Here is a 26,446-nt window from a genome sequence, read left to right on the forward strand (position 1 = left end):
TTCTCATCTTTCCAAGGCTGAGTGACAAAGTGTGGGAAGCAGCTGACAAAATAACTTACCTCTGAAAGCCAGGAGTGCATACCAACAACCTGGTTATTGTCCAGGACCCACTGAGGCATCTATGGGTGTAACTAACTCTGTTGGCTCTACTTAGCACAGCAAGACCTGGGATCTGAACTTAAATGAAGGTCTCACTGCACCTGAAACTTGTATATGTGAGGGTCAATGCCTTCTCTGGCACACATCAGTCCAGTTCTGGGCTCTCCAGGGTTCAGCTGCTGGGAAGGATCCCAAGGTTACCAAATTCTCCCTGTTATGTTGAAGCAGGATCTATGATCCTCAGACAACCGTCCTCAGAAAACTGCCTCACCTCTTCTGAACAAACTCCAAAGTCATCAGTTCAGACTTTCCTCCTAATCCTAATATCCAACCTGAGGCTTCTCTACTGCATGTTAAGTCCATTCATTTGGTCATCTCTTCAGTGGAAATGTAGACCAGCTCATCACTGACTCTTAGCACCTTTTTACAAGATGGAGAAGACCACTGTCATGCCTTCTTTGCAATCATATTACTTCTGTCTAGGATCCTGGCAAATGATTCCTTTCACATACCTTATCCAGTGTCAACATGTAGAAATTGGTAATGTCATGCTCCTGAGCATAGCGGATTCGGGCTCGGCACTCCTCTTCATCAATTAGCTCCCCAACATACTCATTAACAAATTCACCCTGCCAGAGAGAAAACAATAAGCTGATAAGACAAGACAAATTCCTTGCAGGAGGGAGGGACATCCATCTTTGTGCTAAAACTTAGTTCCTGTTTCCTTCCTAAAAATCTCTCTCTGTGCTTTGCAGCCAGTTTGACGTACCTTCCTGATGTCTGTTTTGGCTTGCAAGCCCCAGCCTCGTGCCAGCGTGCGGAAGATCTGTACCTCGGGATACTGGCGCTTGGAGAAGCACTGGTTCTGGCAGCGCTCCCCAGCAGGACACACCATGGGGTGGCACTCGTAGAGCAACATGCGGTTGATGCACTCGGAGTCCAGGCCGCAGGGGTTTTCATCGGTGGGTTTGCAGTTGCAGCGTGGGATCTCGGACAGGTCTGCAGTGAAGATCTGCACCTTCCCCACCGGCCGGTTCACCTTCAATGCACACGAAGGACATGAGCTCTTGGGAACAATGAGTTATCCTGACAGGCACTTCTACACTCAACCCCTGCCTACGAGCTGATGTGCTGCAGTGAGTTAGTTACAGCGAGGGCAGAAGGACACGAGTATAGGCACAGCTGTACTTCTGGGAAGATTATTTCAAGAGGTACAGGGTTAAAGGGAAGAGCTCAGGAAGATGTGGGTCCCCCATTAGCATCACCTGGTGCAGTGTGTAATATGTGACCCTGGAAAGTGCCCCCCTCCCATCACCACTGTGACCACATCCAGCACAAGTGGCCCAGCACTCCCTCTTGGGCGCACACTATACCTGTGATCAACACCAAACCATTTTCTGCATCAAACTGCACCTTCTACAGTCTGAGTGCCAGGTGCTTTTCTTTAGCTTTTCCTTACTGCCCTGTTTTTTTAATGTTACCATCAGGTTGGTTTGTGGCCTCAGATGTCATTACGAGAACCAGGCTGGCAGACCTGTGACAGATGGCCTACCACACAGTTACCTCCCTACCCAACTGTCCTGCAGATGTTAATGGAAGCCAAACCAGACAAGGCTGGGGTTGGAAGGCCCAGAGATGAGCTCAGAGATAAGCCAAGGAGCTCTTTAAAAACCGCTCCAGAAGGAAGCAGAGTGCAGCACCAGGTGGAGAAGCGACTGGCGTGTCTGTGGCATGAGCTGGGTCCCTTGGGTTTGGTTAAAGGCAGCGAACGCTGAAAGGCAGGCAACAGAGAGTCAGGACTTTGGAGAGAGACACTGAAGAAAAGCTCCTTGCTGTTCTTTCCCCGGGTGAGCCACTGGCTCACTTTCCTCTCCCAGAACACAAAAGGAAGGAATCATTTAGCAAAACTATTCCAGCCCCCCATATAATTTATCTAGTCCCACCCACAGGGCAGAGTTTCCGCGCTGACAGCCTGCCTGAGACTGGCCCAGTCCTGATCCTCCTCCTTTGTTTAAAAGCAAACCCTGCAGAAATCCCTCATTAATCTCTTCAACACTCTCTCCCCCTTTCCTCCTAGTACTGCCTCCCACCTCTGACCTTCCTTGTCACTCATGTTCCCCTCTGCTGCTTTCCATCTCTTACCCAGACTCATCATGTCATTAAGAGTGGCAAGACTCACAGATTAGGTCAGTCCACCACTGGCACTGCTCTGGCATTGCCATTCCACACATGCCCAGCACACCTGCCCTACTCTCCAGAACAAAACCAGCTCCAAAACAGGGTGATGCTTGGACTAGTCACAACTCTGACAGGATGAAGGATCCCAAATGTATTTTGCAGCAGCTTCTTGTGTTGGTGATCCTTGGTATGGATCCCGACGTGCTGAACTTAAAAAACCAGGACAGGAATGGACACAACCAGCTTCAGCCATTCCACTCTGAAGCCTTCTTCAGTTCACCATCTGCTCCTGCAAATTGCTTTGCTTTCACAGAGACAAACAGCTTGCACCCAGATCTCAGAAGAGTTGCCATGACTAATGACCACAACGGTTATTATTTATATAAAAGGGTATTTCAAAGGCTCCAAACTGCTTCCAAAGTTCCTTCATGTTGCGGCCAGAGACAGGCCTAAAAATAGCTATAATGAGAAACTACTTCCTCCACTGAAACTGCCTGGCCCATACTGCTGCCACAGCATTCAGTTGTGCTCTCTACAGTGCACAGTAACTCATGCACAATATACCTGCCCGCCTAGAAATTCTAACTAGACACAAAAAGTGCCAGCAAACAGTTATGTTCCCACAGTTTGCCATATAAAATAGGGAAGGAGCAGACAGAGGCAATGAAAAAAAAAAAACAGAGTCCCTGAGTCAACGGGTTTCTGGTCAGTTGGGACCCACATCTCGTGCACAGGTACACCATGGCCCCAGCTCTCCTGTCAAGTCACCTCCACCCTGTAGCATTTCTATTGCTGTTCCAACTCTAACTCCAAATACAGCCCTTAACATGAACAGTTACCCAAAACTGAGGAAAAGGGTTGGCATTTCAGCATGTACACCCCCTTTAGTATTTCTGTTCAGTCACTGATAGAGAAAGAGATAAAAAAAATAGCAGAGATGATACAAGATACTGTGGGTTACCACCCTCCACAGAGCTCTGTTGAACTGTACCCAGACCACCTCCTGTCCTGCACCACCTGATTTGCCCACCTTGCAGTCAGCAACATGAAGCATTTGAGCATATTGAGCATTACCAGCATTCTCCCAAGTTCTCAAGGTAGACACTTCCTTCAGATCACATAACTGACATGGACAACACAGACATGTCCAGATCTGTTCCAGGAAATGAGAGCACCTCTGTTACTGGTGCCAAGCTTGCTGCAGCCCTGCACATACATGAACTGGAATTGGAGAACAACTGAGGATGCCAAGAGGACCAAAGTAACCTTCAAACACAGCCAGACACCCAAACAGTAGAAATGTTTCTGTATACCTGTAAATCACCTGCACCGACAGCTCAAGGTTTCTCTTCCGCACCTGCCCCCCCACCACCTCCCCTCACCTTGATATGTTTGTAGGGAGGAGGTTTCTTGTCGTTCTTTTTGTCTTCCTGAAGCTGTCTCAGTTCTTTCTGTGCTTTCAACTCTTCAAATCTCACAGCAGCTTCTTGAAGAGCTAAGTGAGAGAGAAGGCTGTGTTATGAGGAACTCCCTCTGCTCACACAGAGCTGGGCAGCCATTGCCCACCCAGTGCTCACAGTTCCACAAGCAAACCAGCCCGGCTCTGCACTCCGGAGGCAAAGGCTCACTGGAGGGGGGTGAAGAAAAGGCCAAAGCAACAGGGCAGTGCAGAAATTACAGTCAGAGACCTACCCATGGGTAGCCAACTGGTGGCTATCTTTGCCTGCCCTCTTGGGCAGAGGTGCCAGCAGCTGCATCACAGCTCTCTAATGCATTTTTGTATAGAGATAATGATTGTATTAGACAAAGGGAAGCTGATAAAGCAGCAGCTCACTCGGATTTCAAGAGATTACATCAGAGAAGCATTCAAGATCTGCACGCCCTTCTGCCTCTCTGGGAGTCAAACAAACATCCTGAGTGTCCTGGATGATACACAAGCAGCAGCTCATTCTACAAATTTCATTTCACTTTAGTTACAAGAAGACATCTTCCTCTGTTACAGGAATGCCACTTCTCCAAATAGGAATGAAGAGGAAAACACCATGCACACTTCTCTGGATAAAGAAAAGTTACCTTTCTTATATATGCCATCCACGCCCTTCCCCATCTTGTCTTTGCTGCTGACATCACCTTCCATGTAAGGGAACACACGAGCCTGGTGGGTCCACAGGTAATCCTTGGAGCCGAAGAACAGCACAGGGAACTCACCGATGTCATGCTTCATTTTCTGGATATTGACAGGAATTGTCCTAGGATGGCAAATCTCAGCTGGCCACCACCTGCAACACAGGGAAGGGCAGATGAAACCCTTGGCTTCCCCACTTCCAGCCACCTCAGAAGTATACTACTGCATGGGGACATGGGAAAGTCTGTGTGAGGGCTATCAGCAAGGCTGGTGGGGAGACAGGAAGCTACTGGAGGAGGAAAGCTCACATTTTACCAGCTATGTGCATGCAAAAAAAGTCAGAGGCTGCTGCACTGAACCCTCTAGAGAGAAGCAGCTTCTCACCTCCATCACCATGAGCACTGGATGAAGAAGAGATGGGGAGAAGTCTGTTCTACCTTCACCTACCTGTAGCGCCCAACTTTCACCCAGACTACTTCTTTGTAGTGTGGCTTTTTGCCTGCCTTGCAATCATTACAATACCAGCTTCCCTCTGGCATCTCAATGTTTAGACACTCACGATGAAATGCAGCCGGGCACGACTCGCAGCATAAAAGGCTGCCCCCTGCAAAGAGAAGGAGGAGGAATTTATCAGTTACTGTGCAGAAGCCCTGGATTCAACACTTCCAGACAGACACAGCTGGGAAAAAGGAACCATGCTCTCCTGCAAGCTCTTTTAAAAAGTTAGGCCCTACTCACGCTACAAAAAGAACCCTCCTAAGGATCTAGAAAAGGTCCTAGCCTGAAGTTAGGCTTAAGTATGGATGGATAGGAAGGCAGGCTGTTTCTCTGCAGTTCTCACTGGCACACTCTGGGTGGGAAAAGCTTCTGCCCCCTCTAATGAATCCCTGTCAGGGCATTCCTTGGTGACAGGGGACCCTGCGCAGACCATCTCACCTTCCGAGCAGACAAAGCACCAGCTGACGTTGACGTGCTCGTGGTTGCGGCAGCCCCTCCGTGCGGTGAAGTGGTTGGGGCAGATGATGCTGTTGGAGGCGAGGACCACGGAGCCAGCAGCGAGGCAGAAATCGTTGGAGTGATAGGCGACCGGACACCGCACACAGCGCATCAGACGACCTAGCACCAGAACACGCCAGAACACAGTGAACCTCTAAAGGAGGATGACTCTTTCCTTCTAAAACTAGACTCTATTCATACCTAAGCTCAGAATGAGCTTTGGAAAAGGAAGGTGACCTTTAATTTTCATAGACCATCACTGACATATTCATTAGATTCCTATTAAATTATTTAACATATTGTATATAAATCTTTAATACATATTTGTATATAACATAGATAAAATAGTATTATTTACAAGTGAAAAACCTCCTGCATGCTGTGCAGAAACAGTTCAGGAGTTCACAGACTGGGACTGCTTCCTATCATACACATATAATTACTAAATCAGCTCAGACAGTAATTACAGAGGGGGTGTTCCAAGTGCTTAGCTGCACATAGTGAAATCAATCCACGTAGCTTCTGAAAACAAAGCACTTGCCTCTTTATCAGATTTTACCCTGAAATTCCAGAACTTCCAGGCAATGCACTTGCCTACAGGCCTAATTTATGCAAGGTTTTTGAGAGCCTGTTTTCGGTTCCTCACAGCAGACTACAAACAGGAAGAAGAGGTGGGAGAAAAGGGGTAAATGTGATCACCAAGAAGCTGCAGCCAGTCAACAAATGTTCAGTGGGGACGTGGCTGGCTGTGGGCTGCAGGCTTTAGGCATTGGTGTTGTTTTCTACAGCAAGATATGTGGGGGGAAAAAAGGCAACTTTAACACAGACCCTGAGGACAAAAACAGAGTTGGTCTTATTGACACTTGCCTTAAGATACCAAGGATTTAAAGAAAGGCAGCTTTAGAAGCAAACATACACAGCAATCACATAAAAGTTTTAAGTTTAATCCTGTGAGATAAAGGTCAAGGTATTGCTGCAAACAGCTCCAACAAATGTTTGCCTGGGAAGCTTAGCCCAAGGGTGTTACTACTACAAGACAAGAGTTTACATTAAAAAAAAAGGAGAACTAGAACAAAATCATAGTTTGCCTTCCACTGCGTTGACAGCCAGCGCCGCTAAGAAAGGCACTATCTGCAGCACTGGCACAGGGAGAAGCAGGTTGGAGAAACATGAGTGTGTCTGTACAGCTCCAAGGATTTGCTGAAAAAACCAGCAAGGCACGTGGTGTGGCTGGACATGAAGGAATTCGAGCCTCTGGAAAGCCTGAGAACATTCCAGCTGCCAGGTACGATCAGGAGCAGTGCTGCCGAGCAGCTGCCTCGCACCACCCCTTCTACTCCTCTGGATGAAGCTATTCCTCAGCAAACAACATGTGGCAAGGACAGAAAGGCAACATAAAGGCCAGGTAGCTGCACAGTGGATGTGAAACAAAGAAAAAGCATGTAACTGCACCACCTAGACCACCCTGAAAGACTCAGTACCTTTAGAGGCAGAGATGTTTGCTGGGTTAGCGGCATGGCAGGTCATGCAGATGTGCAGGGAGCAGCGGAAGCCCTTGTTCTGCATGACCGTGGGCGGATATTTCTGTATGCAGGCTTCGTGGTAATACTTCCCACAGAGGGGCAGCAGGCACCGCTTCACATCCTCCCCACAGCTCTTGCACACAAAGCAGGTGTGGACCCCTGGAGAAAGAGAACATACCGGTCGCATAGGAAGGCTAAATGAGGACCTGATGCGTCCACCAGGCTGCGTGATAGCACAGCACAACTTCCCAGCCTGGCTGCACCCATCCCAGAGTACAGCTCTCTGCACCAGGCTAGTTTTGCCTGCAGCTGCAACAAAACTCCAGATTGAAAAACATATTATTATAGTTGGGACTTCAGGCCAGGGAAAAAAAAGAAGAAAATCATAAAATTAACAACCCTACTCTGACATTTCCAGCCCACATCAGACTCACCCTCCCCACCAGCCGTCTCTCCCTACTCTCAGATAAGAATTTCCCTCTCTCTTTCCCACCAGATGCTGGACATTCACTTCTTTGCACCCTACATGTCTGAATCAACAGTAAGACTAGTTAATATTTGAAGCCATTGTTAGTGACCTCAAACTGAAAGAGTGTAGGTTTAGATTAGATATTTGGAACAAATTCTTGGTTGTAAGGGTGGTGGGGCACTCACCAGGGAATGGGTTGCCCAGAGAAGCTGTGGCTGCCCCATCCCCGGAAGTGTTCAAGGTTGGATTGGACAGGCCTTGGAGCAACCTGGTCTAGTGGAAGGTGTGTCTGCCCATGGTACAGAGTGGAACTGGATGATCTTTAAGGTCCCTTCCAACCCAAACCATTCTATGATTTTAATTAGAAAGTCATTATCAGACAGCAAACAATAATCTGAGGACTGAGAGCTAGTTAACAGCTCTACTGTTGGAACAGCCCTCCAGCCAAAGAATAACCAGGTAAGCCTGCAGGAAGCACCCTGAAACTGCACACACAGAAGCTGCCATACCTGTGGAACACTCATTGCAGATGAATTTGCCCTTTGGCATCTCGGAGAGCCCAAGGCACTGCAGGTGGAAAGCACCACAGCACTGTGCCTCACACAGTAACAACTCCCCTGGCTTCTCGCAGATCTGTGGGGAAAGAAACACAGTTCTGAGCAATCTCCTTCCCAGACAACAACCATCCGCGTGCTGGCCAGAGCTGTGGACTCCTGCGGAAAAATGCCACATTTTCTTTGTGTCAGTAAAGTCAGGTGATTTGTGTATCCCCACTGCCATTTGCCATCCAGTCCCTGATACCGCCCATCAGCTAAAATGAATCCTGTGCTGGTCACGTCTCATTAACGCCTGTGAAGCTTAGTAGAAGGAAAGGCTATTGCAGAGGAAAGGCTCAAAACAGCACAAAAACTTGATTCATTCTACAATAAGCACCTTGAGGCTCCCTGGGCTTACCTGGGGCACCAGTGTGTCTCAGAACTTACACAAAAACACTTTACAGTGGCAAAGTGATTTCTTCAAGAACACTACCTGACACACGTTCTCCTTGAGAGCTGCTCCTCCTCCACGCTCCCCCTGTATCTTTTTGGATGAAGGCACTCCATGGTCATTCTCTGACCCCTCTTCATTACCCTCTTTTGGGCTCGCAGCTGTCCCATGAATCGACGTCTCCCCCTTTAACCAGAAAACCAGAGTCAGGGCTGTCAGTAGCTGACCTGGAAACTACAAATTCAGCCATAGGTACGTAATAGGTTTGGTAATTGGTCTCTGTGTGTTACCCGCCCTGGAGAGAACATGCCCTGTACAGTTCCACCAAAAGACTTATAAAAAAGGAAAGGGATCTGAGTTTATTAGGTGATTAAAAAATACACACTCAATTATCTTCCTGTGCATAACCCCTCTCTTAGCAAGCAGTCATTCATGCCCTGAATGGAAACAAAACAGGTAAGCTGAAATAGTGAGAAGCATTCCAGTTTCTACTTGTACTGGAAACACAAATGAAAAACCTCAATCTTCATAGCAGCTGTCACTCACTAAATGAACTATACTTTTCCCCACATTCATCTCAGCATGTCCTAACCCATGTAAAATACAGGCATGAAGCTACTGAAAGCATGGTATGAACTCAATGATCCTTGTGGGTCCCTTCCAACTCAACACATTCTGTGAATCCAAAAGTGAGCAGCACAGCAGGGCACCTACACCCCACCCTGCCTGGGGTGCAGAGTCTCCCACAAGCATCTGTCCTGCGCAAGTGTCACAGCACTGCCGGTAACATCTACTGGTGGAAGAGCATCCTGTGGGACAATGGATTTTAAATTATAAAGGCCCAATTGCACCCTTATGGGCCAAGTCAGGGACCCTGCCACAAGGCTTCCCAAGGTATCTGACATGTCCATGGGACCTGCCCTAAGCACTTTGGAGTTAGAGGGAAGGAGAGCAGCAGGTATCCTAGTGACACTTGTTTCTACCACAAGATACTGTTGTCCTGGAGCTACACATGGCAGCATTGGCACAGATTTTGTCAGGACAGGCAACTAAGACCTAGGAAACACCATCTTGCCAACTTTGAGCCCTCTCGGGTATAGTCTAGGGAAAAACACTTCAGTGGTCTCACCAGCCCCAGCTGCCACTCCAGAGTGGGTACAACTTAAGAGCCATTAATTCTCCACCAAAGTGATGCCTTCAGCTAAGTGCTTTGAGCAAAAACATTTTAAGGACTCTGCCACTTTTTAACATCCTGGCTCACTGCAATTAGCTGAGTGAGACCAGTGCACAGATCTCAGTTCCTTCTTGGGTCACTAAGCTATACCCAGTGTACACACAGACACAAACTGTACACTTGAGAGACCTTGTAAGGAATTCAAGCTGCTGGCAGAGGCAGCAGACATCACTCCCACACCTCCAGGCCTGCTTGGTGCAGGGTGTCCAGCAAACGATCACAAGAGGGAGCTTTGCACCACTTTCTGTATAGGAAAGTCTGAGTTGTGGTGCTACTGAAGCTTGTAAGCTGAACTGAATGCCTTTTGAAAACATTTTAAGTCGGAGCAAAGCAAGGACATAAAGATCTTCTAAAGTTTAAAGCTGGAAAAACCTGGAGCTGGTATTTTGTTCTAACGATGCTTCCTTTGCCTGGTATTGTTGTCTTTCTTCCCCGTTCCCTGAATGGAGCAGTATGATTTTATTTGGGGACATTTTAAAGCCATGTGAGTTCTGTGAAGTAATGAGGGTATATTAAAGCACACAGTACAAAGATGAATGGTATAAATTGCCTTTATTGAGCACAAAAAAAAAAAAAAAGCAGCAAAGTCCCAGCTACAAACTACTGCCAGTCCAACACACCTTACAGAGTACAGCCTCACTGACTATCAGCACAGTCTTGTTGGAAGGCTGGCAGCGATGCAGCCTGTGGGAATACTGATAAGGAGCACATAAGCTGCTGCCACCCTACCACACAGCCCTGGTAGAGGGAGAGGAAAGGTCTCTACACCATTGGCAAAAAGACCATCTAAGAACGTAACAACCATCTTTGCCTCTATACGCATCTTCTCCAGGTTAAGTGCTACAATACTTCTCCTCCCGCAGCTGTATTTCTGCTAGGAATTATGTAGTCTGCTGCAGGACAGCTCTCTGGCCCAAACACTTGCTTTGGCTCCTGGAATGCTTCAGGAGCAGCACTGGTGACCAGTGCTCCAAGGACAGCTTACAGCACAGGTCCTCCTATCCCTACATCGGTGCTCTCTCTTCTGCTCAGCCCAGCAGTGATCTCAGGCTTTCATAGGTCACAGAATCTCATAATATACTGAGTTGGAAGGGACCCACAAGGATCATCGAGTCCAACTCTTAGCCCTGCACAGGACCATCCCCAAGAGTCACACCCTGGGTCACTGTAATGGAGAACAAGTGCAGGGTTAATCAGCTACTGGTATGGGCAAACAATGTCAGCTTATAGCTTCTGCTTGTGCTGGGGCCCTAGAGTTACAGACACAGTGAGCTCATCTGCTCTCATGGTCACTGAGGTCCCTGTCAGGAGGGGCAGGGTGCTGGTAAACAAGAACCACATATCACACGGTCAGTGGCATCAGCTTCCTGTTGTAGCTAAGGCTTCAAGGTAGTGTTTTGGAAGCAGGGGGACATATTCAGATTGGCTACAGGCAGAGGTATGTGAGATTTAGAGCTGGTTTGTCTTTCTATCCTTCTGGTCACTTTCTCCCCTGGCTAAAGGACCATGGAGTTCCATGGCTGCAGGACTCCTTGGTTTGAACCCTGATGAATGTGTTTCATGTGTTAATGAAATGGGACACTAAAATGGATCGAGGAGTCCTAGAACATTAATCAGCAGCTCCCTCTCTGGATTTGAAAGCATTTGCTAGTAGCAATGTTACTTAACAAGTAGGTTCACACTGCCCAGGGTGGCACAGCACGTTCTAGCCCTGCTCTGTCAGCCTAAACACATCCAATTCAGTTCTGAAAACAGCTGGTCAATCGGCACATTCCACATGCCATGATCTCAGCCTTATTCTAACAGTGCTCCCAGAACTGCATAGGGAAGGGAACATCAGAGCTAGGCAGGATGGGCAAAGCCCATCCTTTGTGAACAGGGAGAAGGGGATCTCCACTCACGGTCATCCCTCAAAAGACCTGTCACTGTTCCCCCTCCTTCCCCTGCCCAGCATAAGTACTGCAACACTACAAATCTACATACCTCCTGCAGAAAGAAGGGCTAATCCCTGGTCTTATTCCAGAGCTATCCCTGCTGCTGTGTCTGGCACATCCCCAAAAGCATGGCCTGTTCTTTGGCACAGCCTGACCTTGGCTTAGAACCTTGACAACCATTTCAGCAGCATTTTCCATCCCCTTTTCTCAGTCTCTTACTGCCCTGATGTTGTAAATTTGCACTCCTGGCTCCACAGACAGGCAAGGACAGAGAAACCTGCTTAGCTCAGCCTAGGCTGACAAGCTTTCCTCTGCCCTCTTTTCCCTGGCAGGCAGCTGGGTCCCAGGCTTCACTGCTGTATCATCAGATCATCTATTTCTTCTAGCACCATTGAGCTCAAAGTGGAGTTCCTTGCCTGGTGTGTGCAAAGTCACCGAGGGACCAGCACGGTCCCAATTCTGCCTGGAAGCACAACTGCATGTCCACAGCACCCCAGTACTCACCAGAACCCATGTACTCACCTAAGCCAAGGGATGAACACTCTCACCACAGCAGCTCAAGAGACACAATCACACAGAAACAGATGCTGGCAAAGGTGCCAAGCACTGACATTTCTGTTTGGCATGGTTCGCACCATAATTAACTTCAAGTACTCAACACAGTTGTCTAAGGCTGGAGGCAGTTAAAACAGGGCTTCCTCTGCAGTGAGTGGTGGGTGCAGGATTCTGACCCATGGCCTAGATCTTTGCTGCTCTGAACAGCTCCTCTTTTCACAGAGAATTTGCTGCCTCAGAGCCAGGCCAGTCTCTTAGTGGGGACTTAACTGCAGACAGTGTTAACCGTTCTCCCCAGCATTGGCAAAGATATTTGTACAGGCTGCTTTGAAACACGATGTCAGATGAGCACACTTCAGAAAGAACACTAACACCAGCACAGGAAGGCTTCAATGGTCCAGGGGTATAAGCCCAAATTACCAACCTCATCAGAAATGCCCTTTCCAGAAAGCAGTACAGTGGCTGGAACTGTTAAAAGTGGTGTGAGGTTTGTGCTCTCCTGGATGCTGTGTAACAACAACAAATAAAACAATATATATCTATAACTGACTCCTAAAATACATACTGACTATCCTGCCTGCTGCTGAACCTGGGCCACTGGAAGTGGGAGGCGACAGCGAGAGGCCCAGAGGTGTCCTGCCTGTCCCAGGAAGTCTTGCTTTCCCTACATTTGGTGATACCTGGCTCATTCCTAAAAGGCAAAATGTGTTTGTCAGAGAGATTTGTAGGTTGACCCTGCTGGGATACAGTAGGAGGTTGCCCCCATTATCTCTTTCTGCTGGATGGCAGAACACAATCAGAGGCTCTTGTGAGCAGTCAACAGTTCCCCCCCAGCCCTCTCAAGGAGGTTCTTGGCTCACCCTGGTTTGCAGGTGCAAGCAGAAGGAGCTGAAAACCAGTCTAGTGCTTGTGCTTCATACTGGTGCAAGGGCAAGATTCCCACCATCACCACCAGAGAAGACCTTTCACAGCAGTTTGATTTTCTGAGGTGCAAAGCAAGATGCCAGGCAAAACCTGGTTCCATCCATTCAGAACGACACCTCCCCCGGAGAATTAGCTGAGTAGCAGTTTAAAAACAGAGCCCAAGTTAAGCACTGATCACAAAATAGCTACTAAATCAAGGTGGTATCTTCAGCCATAAAACTGCATCAGCGGGACAAACTTCCAGTTTGGCCAGACAGCCAAGGATGCCCTGGTCTAGGCTCTGCCAAGTGCCCTGGGAAGTATAGACAGGACATAGGGACAACAGTATGTAGGAAGACCTTATAAGTACCTCAGAGTGTGGGGTCTCCCCCAGCCCCTCCTCATTTTTCTCCTTCTTGGAATGGACTGCAGCGGTGGTATGGCGCTGTCTCTTCCGCTTCCGCTGTTTCTCCAAGAGCTTTTCAGAAGCTGGGATGAACCAGAAAGACCATTCAAAGAAAATGCAGAAATAACTTCCTTGCTACAGGTGACACCAGCAAGTTCTACCCCCTTTCTGAGAGCTCCAGGGGACTGGGGCAATACCAGCCTCTAGGTACTCTGTCTTCTGCCCTACAGCTTTCAGAGGAAACCCAGTTTATACTGGTTTAAGATCATTTTGCTGGGCTGCAGAACGGCATCACTGTGCTGAGACAGCCCACCCAGCAGAAAATAAGAAATGGTACCAACACAAAGCTTACGCTGCTAATCAAATGTTCATTACTACCTCCTCCTACACTGCAACAGAAACCTTCTCATGCTGATACTGATGGGATTCAAAGGCAGGAGGGAAAGGAGTAGCTGTCCACAGGACAGGGAGCCACTGCTGGGCCTGGTCACAGTATGTCATCAGGTAAAAGACAGTATGTTGCTACGGGACCTGTGCTGACAAGCTCCCTTCAAGCACACAGACTATCAATGAGAAGTGAACAGTTTCTCACAGAAACATGAATACACTTCTCCACTTTCCAGAGGGAAATCAAAAGCATAACTATACTGGAGATAAACAGTATCAGTACTTCTTACCTGCTAATGACCAAGTCCTTACACACACACACACACACAGGTAGTGCCACAGGCACTGATCCAAATGTCACCAACAGCCTGTCCCACCATCCCTGCCTTCACTTACCTTCTCCCAGGTCCTGAAAGTGGGCTGGTGAGTAGAGCTCAGAGCTGTCGCTCTCTGAAGGGCCAGTACCCTACAAACACACAGGAGAGTCAAGTCACTAGATGCAGAACAGAGGTGTGCACTCCTCAGCCACGCAGCCTTCACGAACGACTGCAACATGTAACTTACAGTTCAGGTCATGAATTCATTCATCAGTCATTAGGGATTTTACAAGAAAACATTTGTTTTATGTGTGTGATAGATCCCACACGTAAAGGTCAGTCTCTGGGCTCGGAGAAATGCTGAGTCAGCTGCTCTGCCTTGTGCTCACCAGCATCATCCACTGTTTTCAGAGCTCTCCCAAAAAGGCTGCAAACCCCTGTAAGGTGCTGGGAAGAGAGACTCTCTGGCTTTACACTTTTACAGTCTAAGACTGGAATATACCAACCTCTGCATTACTGCAATTGTGATAACTGTACTAAAACTGTGCCGCTCAAAAAAAAAAAAAAGAAAGAAAGAAATGTTATTACTTAACCTTAGAACTGTGGTAACAGGTCTTGTGTGTGTACACCACATGAAATAAAGACAAGTTGCTTTTTTTCAAACTCTACCACTGAACATTGAGTATTTAGTGAAGAAAGAGCAGCATTTTCTTTAAAAATCTGAACCAAGCACTGCATCCTACACATGATTCAACTCAAGGTTCCATCCTGCTACAAGCTTTGCACTTATGCTCGTTCATCAGCTCACTTGGGAAGGAAACACTGCTCAGAGGGAATCTGATGGAAAAGGACAAAGCCTTAGGTTCAAGCTCAAGCCACGCTGCAACATGACAGAAAGCCTCTGCACAAGAACACTTCTGCTCATACATTCCCAGCCAGCAACCAGATGACTCCTTTTCCATAAAAATCAATAAAGAAAGGAGATTTTACAGCCAAAACTATCCTGGTGGGGAGGGGTGGGGAACAGTAGATTTCCTCATCATAACACAGCAAGTAGCACCTTTGGGAAGGGTGGACCTTTGCTCCTGGACCTCAGCCAAGAGAAAACCACATCCCATTGCACTGTGGCTCACTCAAGCTGTCTAGGTTTGTTTTCTATCCAGTTTTCAAAAGAGCTGGAAGGAAAGTACCTTCTTTTGGGGAGTCCACTCCTCCTTCTTTGGCATAAAGGCAGTGTCCAAATCATTGGATTCCAAGAGCTTTTTAGTAGGCTTCCTTTGACGTTTGCCTTCAAAGTTTCCTGCAATGAAATCCTTCACATCAGATAAACGAGGGTTTTCTCCTCTTCAATCAGATTAAGATCATTAAGTAAATATCAGCCAACAATTTGCTTCACCCTGTCTTTGGGATCATAAGCTTCTTGGGCAGAGATGCCAATTACCAGTTTCTGTACAACTTCAACAAAAATGGACCTCAGTCTGACATGACCTTCAGGCTCACCTCAATATGTAATACAAAAATCCACCCACAGAAGAGAGACTGTGAACTCACTGCCAGAAGGTAACACACCCTGGCAGCTCAATTCAGATAGTAATTTCCCAAACCCTTTGATCTGACATAAGCCAGTCCTACCACTAACACAGCCCTGCCTCCACTCCCAAGCCCCTCAGGCCAACATTCATGCTACTGTAATAGACAGGCTGAAGATCACAATCCTGGTTAAAACTACTTAAAAAGAGACACCCAAAAAAACCCTAGGTGTAACCTATACCATTTCATACTCAAACTTGACATTTCTGTATGACATCCACAAGACCCCAAAGGCAATCCCTCTTCTCTCACACAAGACAGGCTAAGTGACCTCCCAGCGACCATAACCCCTGTTTGTTTGATTTAATTTTTTTTGACTGCAGGCCCTTTAGGACAGAACAGTGTTCCTTCCAATTAAGCACAGACAGAATACCAGGGCTGTAACCCTGGGCATGTGTTCGGATGCACATACTGCAGAGTAGACCCCGAGACTGACAGTGTTGGAAGGGTTAAAGGCCTGTTAGACCACACTCGCTGTGTGTACGTTGTGCCTTACTGGAAACCAAGGCCCTGACTTGCTGCTCACACAAGTCTCTGACAATTTCTACAGATGTTTAAAGCCTGTAAGGAAGAAGTTTCTCCAGGGGGAATTTTTTGCGACTACTCCTTGAGCTTACTAGGAGAGCAAAAGGTCACCCCACGTGCAAAGCAGATTAGACTTTGCGTATCAACCTCAGCACAGCAACGTTCATCCAAAGGGTTTTAACAGCAGCAAGAGACCTTCATGCTAAAGGAATGCCACTGTTTGGAAGCACAGATGGCAAGGACTCAGTGAAGGAGTTGTGGCTCTATCCATTTGGACAAAGGCACATTCTGTGCCAGGACCTACAGACGACTACCACATACCACAGAAAGCCAACAGTACCAACTCACTGAGTAACCCCCGCACCTGCCCTCTCTCCCTTCTCAGCACCAGAAAGTCAGAGAATGCAGCAAAGCAAGAACAAACAGACTGACAGCCACTGACCTTTTCACACTGACCCAAGCATCATTTTCCACTGAACTTGTGATGCTTTCATTTACGAAAGCAGAATCACACAACCTTCCACTCACCTGATTTCAGGAATCCCTCTTCGGCATCTGGAGAAGCAGAAACTTCAGAAGCATCTGAGGCAGACAGCACCACCAGGTCTGGAATATCTGAAGGTCCTTCTGGAACTTGATTATTGTGATCAGTGGAGTGGGATCCTAGTTCTGAGAAGGAACACTCTGCTTCAAGGATGGGAGGGGATTCTTTGGTTGAAGATGGAGTTGAAACCAAAGAACTCGGCCCCCGCTGGGTATCTCTGTCAGGACTGCACTGTGCAGGAAGACCTCCTTCAAATTCAGACCTCACCACAGAATTCACCTGGTGTGGTGAAACATGTTGGTGAAAACATTCATCCTGCATGGCACTGCACACAGCAAGAACACTCAGCCACCAAGAACATAAACACACACAGACCAGAGCCCCAAAGCAATAACCACAAAGAGTACGTTGGCCTTCACCCACCTTTTGCAATTGCTCCTGGTTTTTCTTTGATTTTTTCTTGGGTGCAAACAAGTGATCATATTCTTCTGCATATTCCAGAAGCCGTTTACTTGGCTTTCTAAGGCGCTTCCTCTCTGAATGTGCTAAGAAAAAGGAAAGCAGCTTCAAGACTGTGTTTCTGAGACTATCACAAGGCAAAACTCTCCTCATGATCTGTGGATAATAGTTGTTCCTGCCTTCTCTTCCAGAGGATCCATGTGGGAAGAGCCAATACTTTTTTCTCTTTGAAACAGCCTTAAAATTTTTGAACTTTCTATTTTCCACAATCCTGACATGGCAGGTAGGGTTTTTAAGGACCCAAGAGACTTCAAGCAGTTCAGGTTAAGAAATCAAAAAACAGACTGAGGGGCTCCTGAAATTTCACCCAACATCTCCCTACAAACTACATCTAACATTTTGCAGTACTTCTACCAAAACCAAAGACGATCAGCAACTCAAACGCTTTCGCTGTTTATCCAAAATCCTTTGGTTTCAGTGCAGGAGCACAGGAAAACCCTGTTTTCCCTTAATGCAGTTCAGTCACTGGTATCACTAGTAACACTTAAGCTTAACTCCTTCCCTTCCTCTCCTCCCTAGCATTTTTTCATATACTACAAATTCCCCATCTGCCCATTTGTTGCTTTATTTATTCCCCAATGAGATCAGGGAGCCAGTGACTGTGAGCTCTTCAGGGCTCACATCTTTTCTGTTTGCACAACATGGCACCACCACAGAGGAACAGGTATTTCCTCAACACCCCAATGCATGGCAAGCTCCTAAAAAAAGAGCCCTGACACTCTACACCATCTCTACTCAACAAGCTGCAAAAGCAAGATTTATGTTTTCTTCCTTTCCAGAATTGCTCAGACTTTTCTCCTTTTTTTTTTAGCTTTCAAAATCACTAAGTAATTCTGCCTGAAGATTTCTCCTATTCATGAAAACATCTGTGGTCTCCTCGAAATTTAGGAACAAACAGTAAATATCCTCTTTGCCTCTTTTAATTTGTAGGAGATGGCATTTTCTTCTTTAAAATGGAAGCATTTAAAACAAAGCATTCCAGTGCAACGCTTCAGAACAGGGATGTTGGACAAGACTGCTACACTTTATTGTGGCTTTGTGGTTAAACGAGCATGAAAATGTCAAACTTAGCCAAAAGAGAAGAAAGAAACAACTTTCTCAAAAGCAGCTATTTTCAGCCTCTATTAACACTGCACAGGTGTCTGGGTAAAACACACGTTTCAGCATATAACCAGTTACAGGGCAAGTATCCTCAGCACGCAACTATTTAGAGCCCCAAAGCCATGCAGCAGAGCACACAGCAGTGTGCCAGAAGGCCTGGCTTAACTGCTTTTTTTATTCCCAAAGGGAATCCCGTACAAGAATTCCAAATGCAGTCTGATTGGCAGTGGTAAATCACGTACCCGATGAAACTATAAAATTGTTTTACGTCAGCAAATTCCACTAATCTTCACTTCTGCCTTATTTGCTTTAAATCACATCACAAAGTTTGTAGCAAAAATATGCCAAGTGTTGCCATTTAACTACGATGAAGACTTTAAAGTTTGAACTTAGTGGGAACTGCACAGTTGTGACTGCAATCTGTTGCGATCTCTTACACTGAAACTTGGCCTGCTGCAGACAAGGATGGGTCAACATCTTCTCTCAAAGCACTGGCAAGCAGAGGAAACTCCTCTTCTGTAAGCTGCAGTCAATTCAGCTTCTGGCATCAGTCTCTCTATTTTCAGTGTACTTGGCCTTGCCCGACATATAGAAATGGTCTTTTCACAGCAGTAGAGGTTTACTCAGTACCACCAGCATTAGGGATGTTACAGCAACCCAGACAACAGCTCCAGTGCCTCCCCATGGCACATCTATCCACAAAGGGCAGGTGTTCTCGGGGTTCACGTGCTATTTAGGGCAGGGGAATTGGATTACACTGCGGTTGCTGTTCTGGCACTTTTGCAAACAAACTCAGGCCCTGACTGCTGCACCCCTGTGTGCAGCACCAGGACAGTGTACACGCCTCTCCACCATTGCCATCTCACCCAGGAGCCTGTTGCCTTCCTCTGCCACTACCCTCCCGCCTTTACTGCCTCTCAGCAGCTCCTCTTCTCTAGCTCCCTCTGCAGACTTGTATCTTCATCTCACACAGCAACACTGCAGGGATGCTTCAACTGCAAAACCAGCATGAAGCCATGAGCACCCGGCTGGATCTCAGTGCGGAGGAGGAACTCACTCCCTTGGCTGTGACAGGATACAATGTGTATCCTCTCAGCTGCTCTGTGGAAACTTCAGTCCTCAGAAACACACAGACCCAAACCAGAGGAGTCAGTGAATGATTGAGCTGGTCATGATTTAAAACCAGAACTTTTACCCCTTGTGTTACACCCTATGGGCTCGTTTTCAGTGCCTGCTGTGACTTGCCTTGGGCAGGTCCCACAGCCACCAAGCCAGGAGCTGCTTTTGCCACATTGAATCATAGGTGCAGGCAGTCTCCAGTAAACACTAAGAGCAAAATACACACATCAACATGTGTACTGAGGGAACACATAAGTGATAAAATAACACAGGCTCAAAATTCTGACAAGTTCTATTAACCTATGATATTGCAAGTAGATTAGAGCAATTTAGTTTGGTGAAATGTATGCAAAAATTTATTTTGATTGTTTTTATTAATGTGTGTTCCCGTGGATTCTGAGGATGGTATGTGTCAAATGTGGTTCTGTTGGCCCTATTCCTTCTGCACACACCTTTTTATTTCTTCCTTTGGCTTTAACCAAATGTTCCCACCACTGTGGGAGAGGCAGAGCTGTCTGATCCTGTGGTCCTCAGAGGCCTTCTCCTTCCTGGATCACTTCCCTTACAATGCTGCTGCCTCATTTTTTTCTGCCATCTTTCAGACCCACCTCCAGCCCAGCCTCCCTGGCAGCTTCCCTCCCTTCTGTTCTCCTCTTCACCCATCAGGTGGCCACACCAGAGCTGCAAATTAGGAAATTTGTGGGGCTCTCCAACTTGCTATTAACAGCTAGTAAAATTTCACATTGAAATGCAAAAATTCCCCAAAAAAACCCAAACACATAATCTTTATGAGATTCTACAGAACAAATCAAAAAGACAAACTATGTCAAACAGCACTACAAAAGATAAAATCAGAGCAGCCATTGAGGCTTAGTTTCAGACAACTTTCTAGTGCTGACCTACCCCACTAACACCAAGCACATGGCTCTAAGGAACACATTATAAAGATGCAAGTTTAAAAATAATCCCAAGCTTAGAGAAGGATGCTCATTTTACCTTTCATGGTGCAGAAACTTATGATTTGTAATGTATTTAAAACTTTCTGGCCAATAACCTGAGCACAAGCCAGCTTTGTTCTCCATGCTTACAGAGAACTCAAATCAAGGTACATTTTCTTCTGCTCAGATGTAGACATCTCCACATTATCAGACAGCCCCAAGTTCCATAACTTATCCTTTAAATGAAAAAGTATAAAATGTATACAAATACACACTCTGGCGCAAGTCCAGCTCCCTTACCTTGTGCAGAGAATTCAGACTGGGGAGCAAAGTTGCCAAGCTTTGTTTCTGAGTCCATCACACTGGTGTTTGGCTTACCACATACATTCAAATGTTTATCAACTAAGTCTAAACGATTCTCAAAGTCCTGAACTGCCAGGTCTCCCTCAAGCACCTTTGAATGAGGGGAATGCCTACGTCCCAAGCACTCATTTCCCTTCAGTGAAAAGCCACGAGAATTCAGGCCAAAGGCACTCTCCAAGTTTCCTTGTTCCCTAGATCTACTGATGTGCTTATTAGATCTAGCACTGCTTTGGTTAAAACGCTGCCATCGCTTTTTGGGTGCTACGTGATTTATATCATTAGACTCATCACCAAGAGAGCTCTCACTATTTGCCTCTGAATCCAAGTCTGGACTCTGCCCATTTTCAGCAGAATTGCAGCTCTCAACATTTCTACCAGCTTCAGGTCTCCTTCCAATACGACCTAAATTGTCATCAGATAAACAGGCAGAGTCTTCATCAGTTGAATGCTCTGTTAAATCAATACACTCTTTCCTCTCAGTATCTTCTGCCTCATTACCTAGAGGACTGGTAACCGAACCATGCACACGGAATGCATGTTCTCCTGAATCTCTGGATAACCGACTTAGCAACTTACTTGGCCCTCCTGGTTTTAAGTCCTTTCTGTTTGAAATTGTTTTATCTCCAAGCTTAGATGACTGCTTAGATTTTGAACAGTTGCGTTTGGACACGCAATTTGTGCCATTTGTCCCAGAAACAGCAGCACTTGCAGGCTCCCTTTTACCAGAACCAATCCCCGTCAACTTGGTTGGAGGATTGCGTGAAAATGAGGAGTTGCTTATAGCGGAGTTTGGATTTACTGTTTCCTGGACACAATCTCCATTTTTTTCTATTTTATATGGGGGACCTACAATAGACAAAGACTTCAGACCACTCGCAGAATTGCTTCCAGAACCATCAGCTGTGCTGGTATTTCGAAATGGGACTATATTTTGACCAGTCATCAGTTGCTGCTCTTTTGTCTTACTGTCATGCATATCCTTCAACATCATTAACAAGGTGCTGAATTTGTAATCTGGTTCAATAGGCAAACGACCATGACCAGAGGCAGAAGAGAAAAGTAAAGGTACTGTGGCCTTTGGGGTGCCAGAGTCACTGGCATCATCATTCATGGACCGGTAAGACAGTTCCTTCAGCTCCGACAAGACGTGCTTCACCACAGCCGTTTCGATTTCAGCAGAATCCCTGGGTTTCTCATGCATGTTGTTTAATAGTTTCTGACCATCAACTTTTCCACTTCTCTGAAGGCCAGAGAAACCTTTGGTATCCGAAGAGCAGCGATTCACACCACCCTCCTCTTCTGCAAGAGAAGGCTCCAACCCACCAACCTTTTCTTTATGTTTGCATTTTATACTCCTGATTCGGGGTAATTTCATGCTTTTCGGTTTTAAGATTGCTTGATTTGCAACAGCAGGCCAGGAGCTATCCTTGGAGACACTTTGGGGGGTAGTGTGCTTGTTTGCTGGGGAAAGATTGTCATTTCTCACATCCGAAGAGCACTCAAGAGCCATCAATGACATCTCAGCATCAGAGAAGCCAACTTCCAGCTCTTCATCTGCAAATTCAGCATCAAGTCTGCTGGTTACTGAACCTCCCAGAGGTTTGCGATCTCTGTATGACTTCTTCCTGGCCCTTCTGCTGCTCTTCTGAGAAAGATACATGGAAAGTTTAATGTTTCCACTTGACGTCATAGGAAATTCCTTCTCCACTTTATCTGAAGAATCACTAACTTCAAGAGCACTAGAGGCTCTCTCTGAACTTTGGTCCATGGTATCTACATCACTGTCCCCACCATCGGAGAGGGAAGAGGATGAATCTGATTCAGTTTGCTTTTTCTCAATACCAGCATCAGACGCAGAATAATGTATTTGTAATTTAGAACTGCACAAAATGCCCAGGGAGCTCTTCTCTCTCTCAAAAGATGGGCTGGAAAACAAATCCCCTTGGAGAGTGCTCTTGAGAGTATCGCTTTTACGATTCTCACAGTCCGGTTTCAAAGGTGTCTTTTCAAAACGTCTTTCTCCAAATGAGGAAAGCAAATGGTTTTCCCTGGTGCTGCTGGATGCTGTCAGGCTGTTGGCAATCCGGCGAAGTTCATGAGACGCGTGTTTCTCTGGTAGGTCCCCAGCAATTGTGTTTCTAACTATGCTCTCTGGTGTTTTGTCTTTGATTTCTCCCCTAGGTGCTTCCCCTCTCACGCTGCTCTTTTTTACTCTAGTCCTTTTTCTGCTTTCAGAGCTTTTTTTCACATGTGGCTTAATGTGCAATTTTCCTTTTTCACTGGCCGCGTGTCTGGAGTCAAACGCCAAGGACTTAAAGCAGCCGTTCAGCTGCCTGTCCCTTTCTGCTCCAGGGCCATTGGTATAGTATTCCGACTGCATGTCCTTCTCACTGTCCGGCTCACTGGAGTTCTGGCTGCACTTTTGATCCTCTGGCCCTCCGAGAAGAATGTCTTCTGCCTGTCCAACACTGACTTCCCATTTAGCCATAAATCTTTGAGGAACCTTAAAAAGTTGGAGACAAAAAAAAATAGACAATATTTGAGCAGGTACCCAGTGAGATAAAAGTGAAATTGAGGAGCACAAGGCACAGAACAGAGGGACATTCCTGCATTTTGCATCTTTAAGATAATCACGTGGATTCCCTGAGACTGTGTCTAGGGGACACAGGAAGCACTGCTCCTGGGTAAGCACCCTGCACTCCTGCTGAGCGTAACAGAAATCCCTGTGCATTCCCAACACAGCAAAAAGGTCCCTGTAACCACAGGTCTCCCAGGAACCAGATGTCCTGGCACCCCAACACATCCTGAACACAACAGCCTGTAAGAGGAATGCATATGGTATGGATCCCTGGCACATAAATGCAAAGCAACAGGCAACAAGGCTCTCAAGGCAAATGCAGCATTGTTTTCCACAAAATATCTGAGCAGACCTGTTTGCTTTGCTCATTCTTGATTCTTCTTGCATCCCTTGAACTCAGAGCATGAATTAATCTGCCCTCTCCATCAACTCACCTTGGGACAAACATGAGATCCACACACACCTAAGATGCACTTTATCAAATTTATGATGTTCATTGCTGAGAGGTCTCCCAGCTTTAACTCTGTACCTTTATTAAAAACAAAATCCCTCCTTATACTGGACAGGAACCTCTGCTAACACCCAAAATCAGCAAGAAAGTTGTTTCTTATGTGCTTGTGCAGTTTCTGGCTGCACAACAGCAAATCAGAGGCTTCGCAACTGCTCTTAAAATCAAAACCAATTCCAGGGCAGGAGGAACAACTCAAATTTTCTGACTTTTCCTTTAAAAAATACCCAAACCAACAAAATCTCATCTCAGCAGATTAAAGAATCATTTGATTCCCTCTACTGCAGCCTTGTTGGCACTTCATTTACATACAGAACAAGATTCCAGTCAAGCAATTCTAGAACCAGAAAAGTTACTAGTGAGAATGTCACTTGTTTTTGGGGGGCTGTGAGCACAAGGAGGGAAGTCCTTAAAAAGGATACCGAACATGGCCTTGGAAAAGGAAAACCAAATGAGAGCATTGCAACCAGGGACTCATATCTGCAAGAGCACGTTCAATCTGATGATTCTGCATTAACATAGGTTATAAAGCTCTAGAATAAGAGAAAAAGAAAAACCAGATATCGCTGCCTAGTGTGACTATGTGCTCTCTTACAGTAACACAGTAGCTGGTGTAGTTCTTCACTTCAGCAATTCTAACAAGTTAATTTCTGCAGTCACCTTCCTAAAGACATAGACCAGACCCCTGTGTCACATTTCATTAACTGGCTACAACTGCTCAGCGCTGTTATGTTTGGAAACGGAGATGGTGCGATGAGCCACAAAACTCATTCCCACAGGCTCCCTGACAAAGCGTTTTCCAAGTCAAATTATAAGTCCTAACAGGTTTCTATAAAGAGAATTACTGAAGCAGGGCTAAAAACCCCACTGCTTTATCTCAGCCAGTGATCTAGTGAAGCGTGCAACTCCAGTTCTGCTTCAGATCAGCCAAAAGGGGCTGCCAGAGAGCACAGGAAGTTTTTTAGCAGTGCTGCAATAAACATCAGGAGATAGCTGTGCTGCTGAACAGATCCCACACCAACAGAGCCCTGACTCCTCTGCTTCCCAGAGGAGTCCAGGGCAATAGAAGCAGCAGGCCACACCCCGGCACTGAAGAGAGCCTAAAAACTCCTGGCAGTTTATAAACTGTGTTTGATGTAAGGATGCAAAGAATCCCCTCCCTCGCTGCCTTGCTGCAGTCAATCTCATAGAAGAAAGCTGTCAAAGTGCAATTCCAGGCATAAAGGAATATTTTGTACCGTGCAGATTCAAAGAATCAAAAACATGTTGAAGAAAACAGATCTTTCACCTTATGTTTGTAGCCTTTTTCCTTTTGCTTCCCTCTTTTCCGGGGAACAGGCAGCTCTTCAAACTGATGTCTTCCTTCAAAGAGGACAATAGCTTTCCCAGCAACCCAGCTTTTCTCTGAAGGTTCTCCTAAGGCATCCACATAGTACTCTCGGTATGGTCTCCCACTGGAAACTACTTTGAGAAATTCAACATAATTAACCCCTTGCATATAACAGAATAAAGACACACAAAAAGAATCACAGAAAGCGGTAACAATTTGCCAGAAAATTTTCAATCACATTTTGCTTAATAACATTCCCACATGAATGCCAGTTCTGGGGATTTCTGCTCAAAACCAAGGGAGACCCCTTTGATCCCTGCCGTCTGTGTTCTATGTTGCTACCCTCTGTTTTTGTTTGGGTTTTTTTCTTATGAACAATAGATTAATGATGGGTCATCTTCCTAGAGCAGAGATTGTTTGCAAAGAAAACGGCAAAGATATCTAAATATTTTTTCCTTGAGAGGCACAACATACCAGGCAGGACATTTCTTTTCTGCTACTCCCTGATTAATGATTAAATAGTCCAGTCCACTTGACCGTTGGGAAAACACAACGGTGCCGGCAACACCCAGAACTGACATCTTTCTGGATATGATCTACTCACACAGGTTGAGCCTCCTCCACCACAATATATCCCATCTTGCTCAATGCTTTGATACCAAACAAACTCTTATTTAGGACACAAAACATATAAACAAACACACGCACACACACTACAAGGATTAGGTGCAACATGAGTTGCAATGAGTCCAATTTTGGGGCACAAAGGTGCAGAATAAGAGAAGAAATTCAATTGTAAGGATACATTCAAAGATTTTTCAAAGGTGCTTTCTGTGCAAGGATGTTGAACAGACATGGTACAAGTAAGAACTGAACCGGTACTGGGTGTGCTGGTGAAAAAAAAACAGGTCACAAGCATTAGAACAGAGCAAACAAGGCTTGAAAACAAGGGATATAAAGTTCTCCCTGCATTTTGTTGCAAAGTATGCTTAACCTTCTCCTTCTGAACATTCAGCTTAGACTTCAAGCCCATTTGGTTTGTGATGCCTCTTCCAGGAGCGCCAGTGCAGTGTGGCAGCCTGGCCTCAGGAGATGCTGACAGTGAGATTCTGACAAAGACCACTGAGAGGATAATAAATAATGACCAGAGCAACATCAAACCACGGACAAAGATGGCAGGCTTCATCCATCCCATTCACCGTACTGGGACTTGAGCCA

General features: G+C 46.2%; 1 protein-coding gene across 4 annotated transcripts in view; it reads right to left on the minus strand.

Annotated features, from left to right (window-relative positions):
* The window catches only part of NSD1 (nuclear receptor binding SET domain protein 1), a 62,221-nt gene that overhangs the window by 16,970 nt on the left and 18,805 nt on the right, over positions 1 to 26,446 (minus strand). For 2 of the 4 annotated variants that reach the window (XM_032703315.1, XM_032703314.1), the window contains exons 4-19: positions 25,187 to 25,359; positions 20,750 to 23,315; positions 17,196 to 17,317; positions 16,757 to 17,051; positions 15,304 to 15,413; positions 14,193 to 14,262; positions 13,374 to 13,492; positions 8,420 to 8,563; positions 7,900 to 8,023; positions 6,880 to 7,080; positions 5,339 to 5,518; positions 4,850 to 5,006; positions 4,351 to 4,556; positions 3,660 to 3,772; positions 869 to 1,138; positions 612 to 728 (exon numbers count right to left, since the gene is read on the minus strand). In XM_032703315.1, the coding sequence (XP_032559206.1) occupies positions 612 to 728; positions 869 to 1,138; positions 3,660 to 3,772; positions 4,351 to 4,556; positions 4,850 to 5,006; positions 5,339 to 5,518; positions 6,880 to 7,080; positions 7,900 to 8,023; positions 8,420 to 8,563; positions 13,374 to 13,492; positions 14,193 to 14,262; positions 15,304 to 15,413; positions 16,757 to 17,051; positions 17,196 to 17,317; positions 20,750 to 23,315; positions 25,187 to 25,359 (4,967 nt within the window). Of the gene's footprint in view, positions 1 to 611; positions 729 to 868; positions 1,139 to 3,659; positions 3,773 to 4,350; positions 4,557 to 4,849; positions 5,007 to 5,338; positions 5,519 to 6,879; positions 7,081 to 7,899; positions 8,024 to 8,419; positions 8,564 to 13,373; positions 13,493 to 14,192; positions 14,263 to 15,303; positions 15,414 to 16,756; positions 17,052 to 17,195; positions 17,318 to 20,749; positions 23,316 to 25,186; positions 25,363 to 26,446 lie in introns of all 4 variants that reach the window. The other 2 variants (XM_032703317.1, XM_032703316.1) reach the window with 2 other exon arrangements.

This window comes from Chiroxiphia lanceolata, chromosome 15 (genome assembly GCF_009829145.1).
Source record: "Chiroxiphia lanceolata isolate bChiLan1 chromosome 15, bChiLan1.pri, whole genome shotgun sequence".
NCBI lineage: Eukaryota > Metazoa > Chordata > Aves > Passeriformes > Pipridae > Chiroxiphia > Chiroxiphia lanceolata.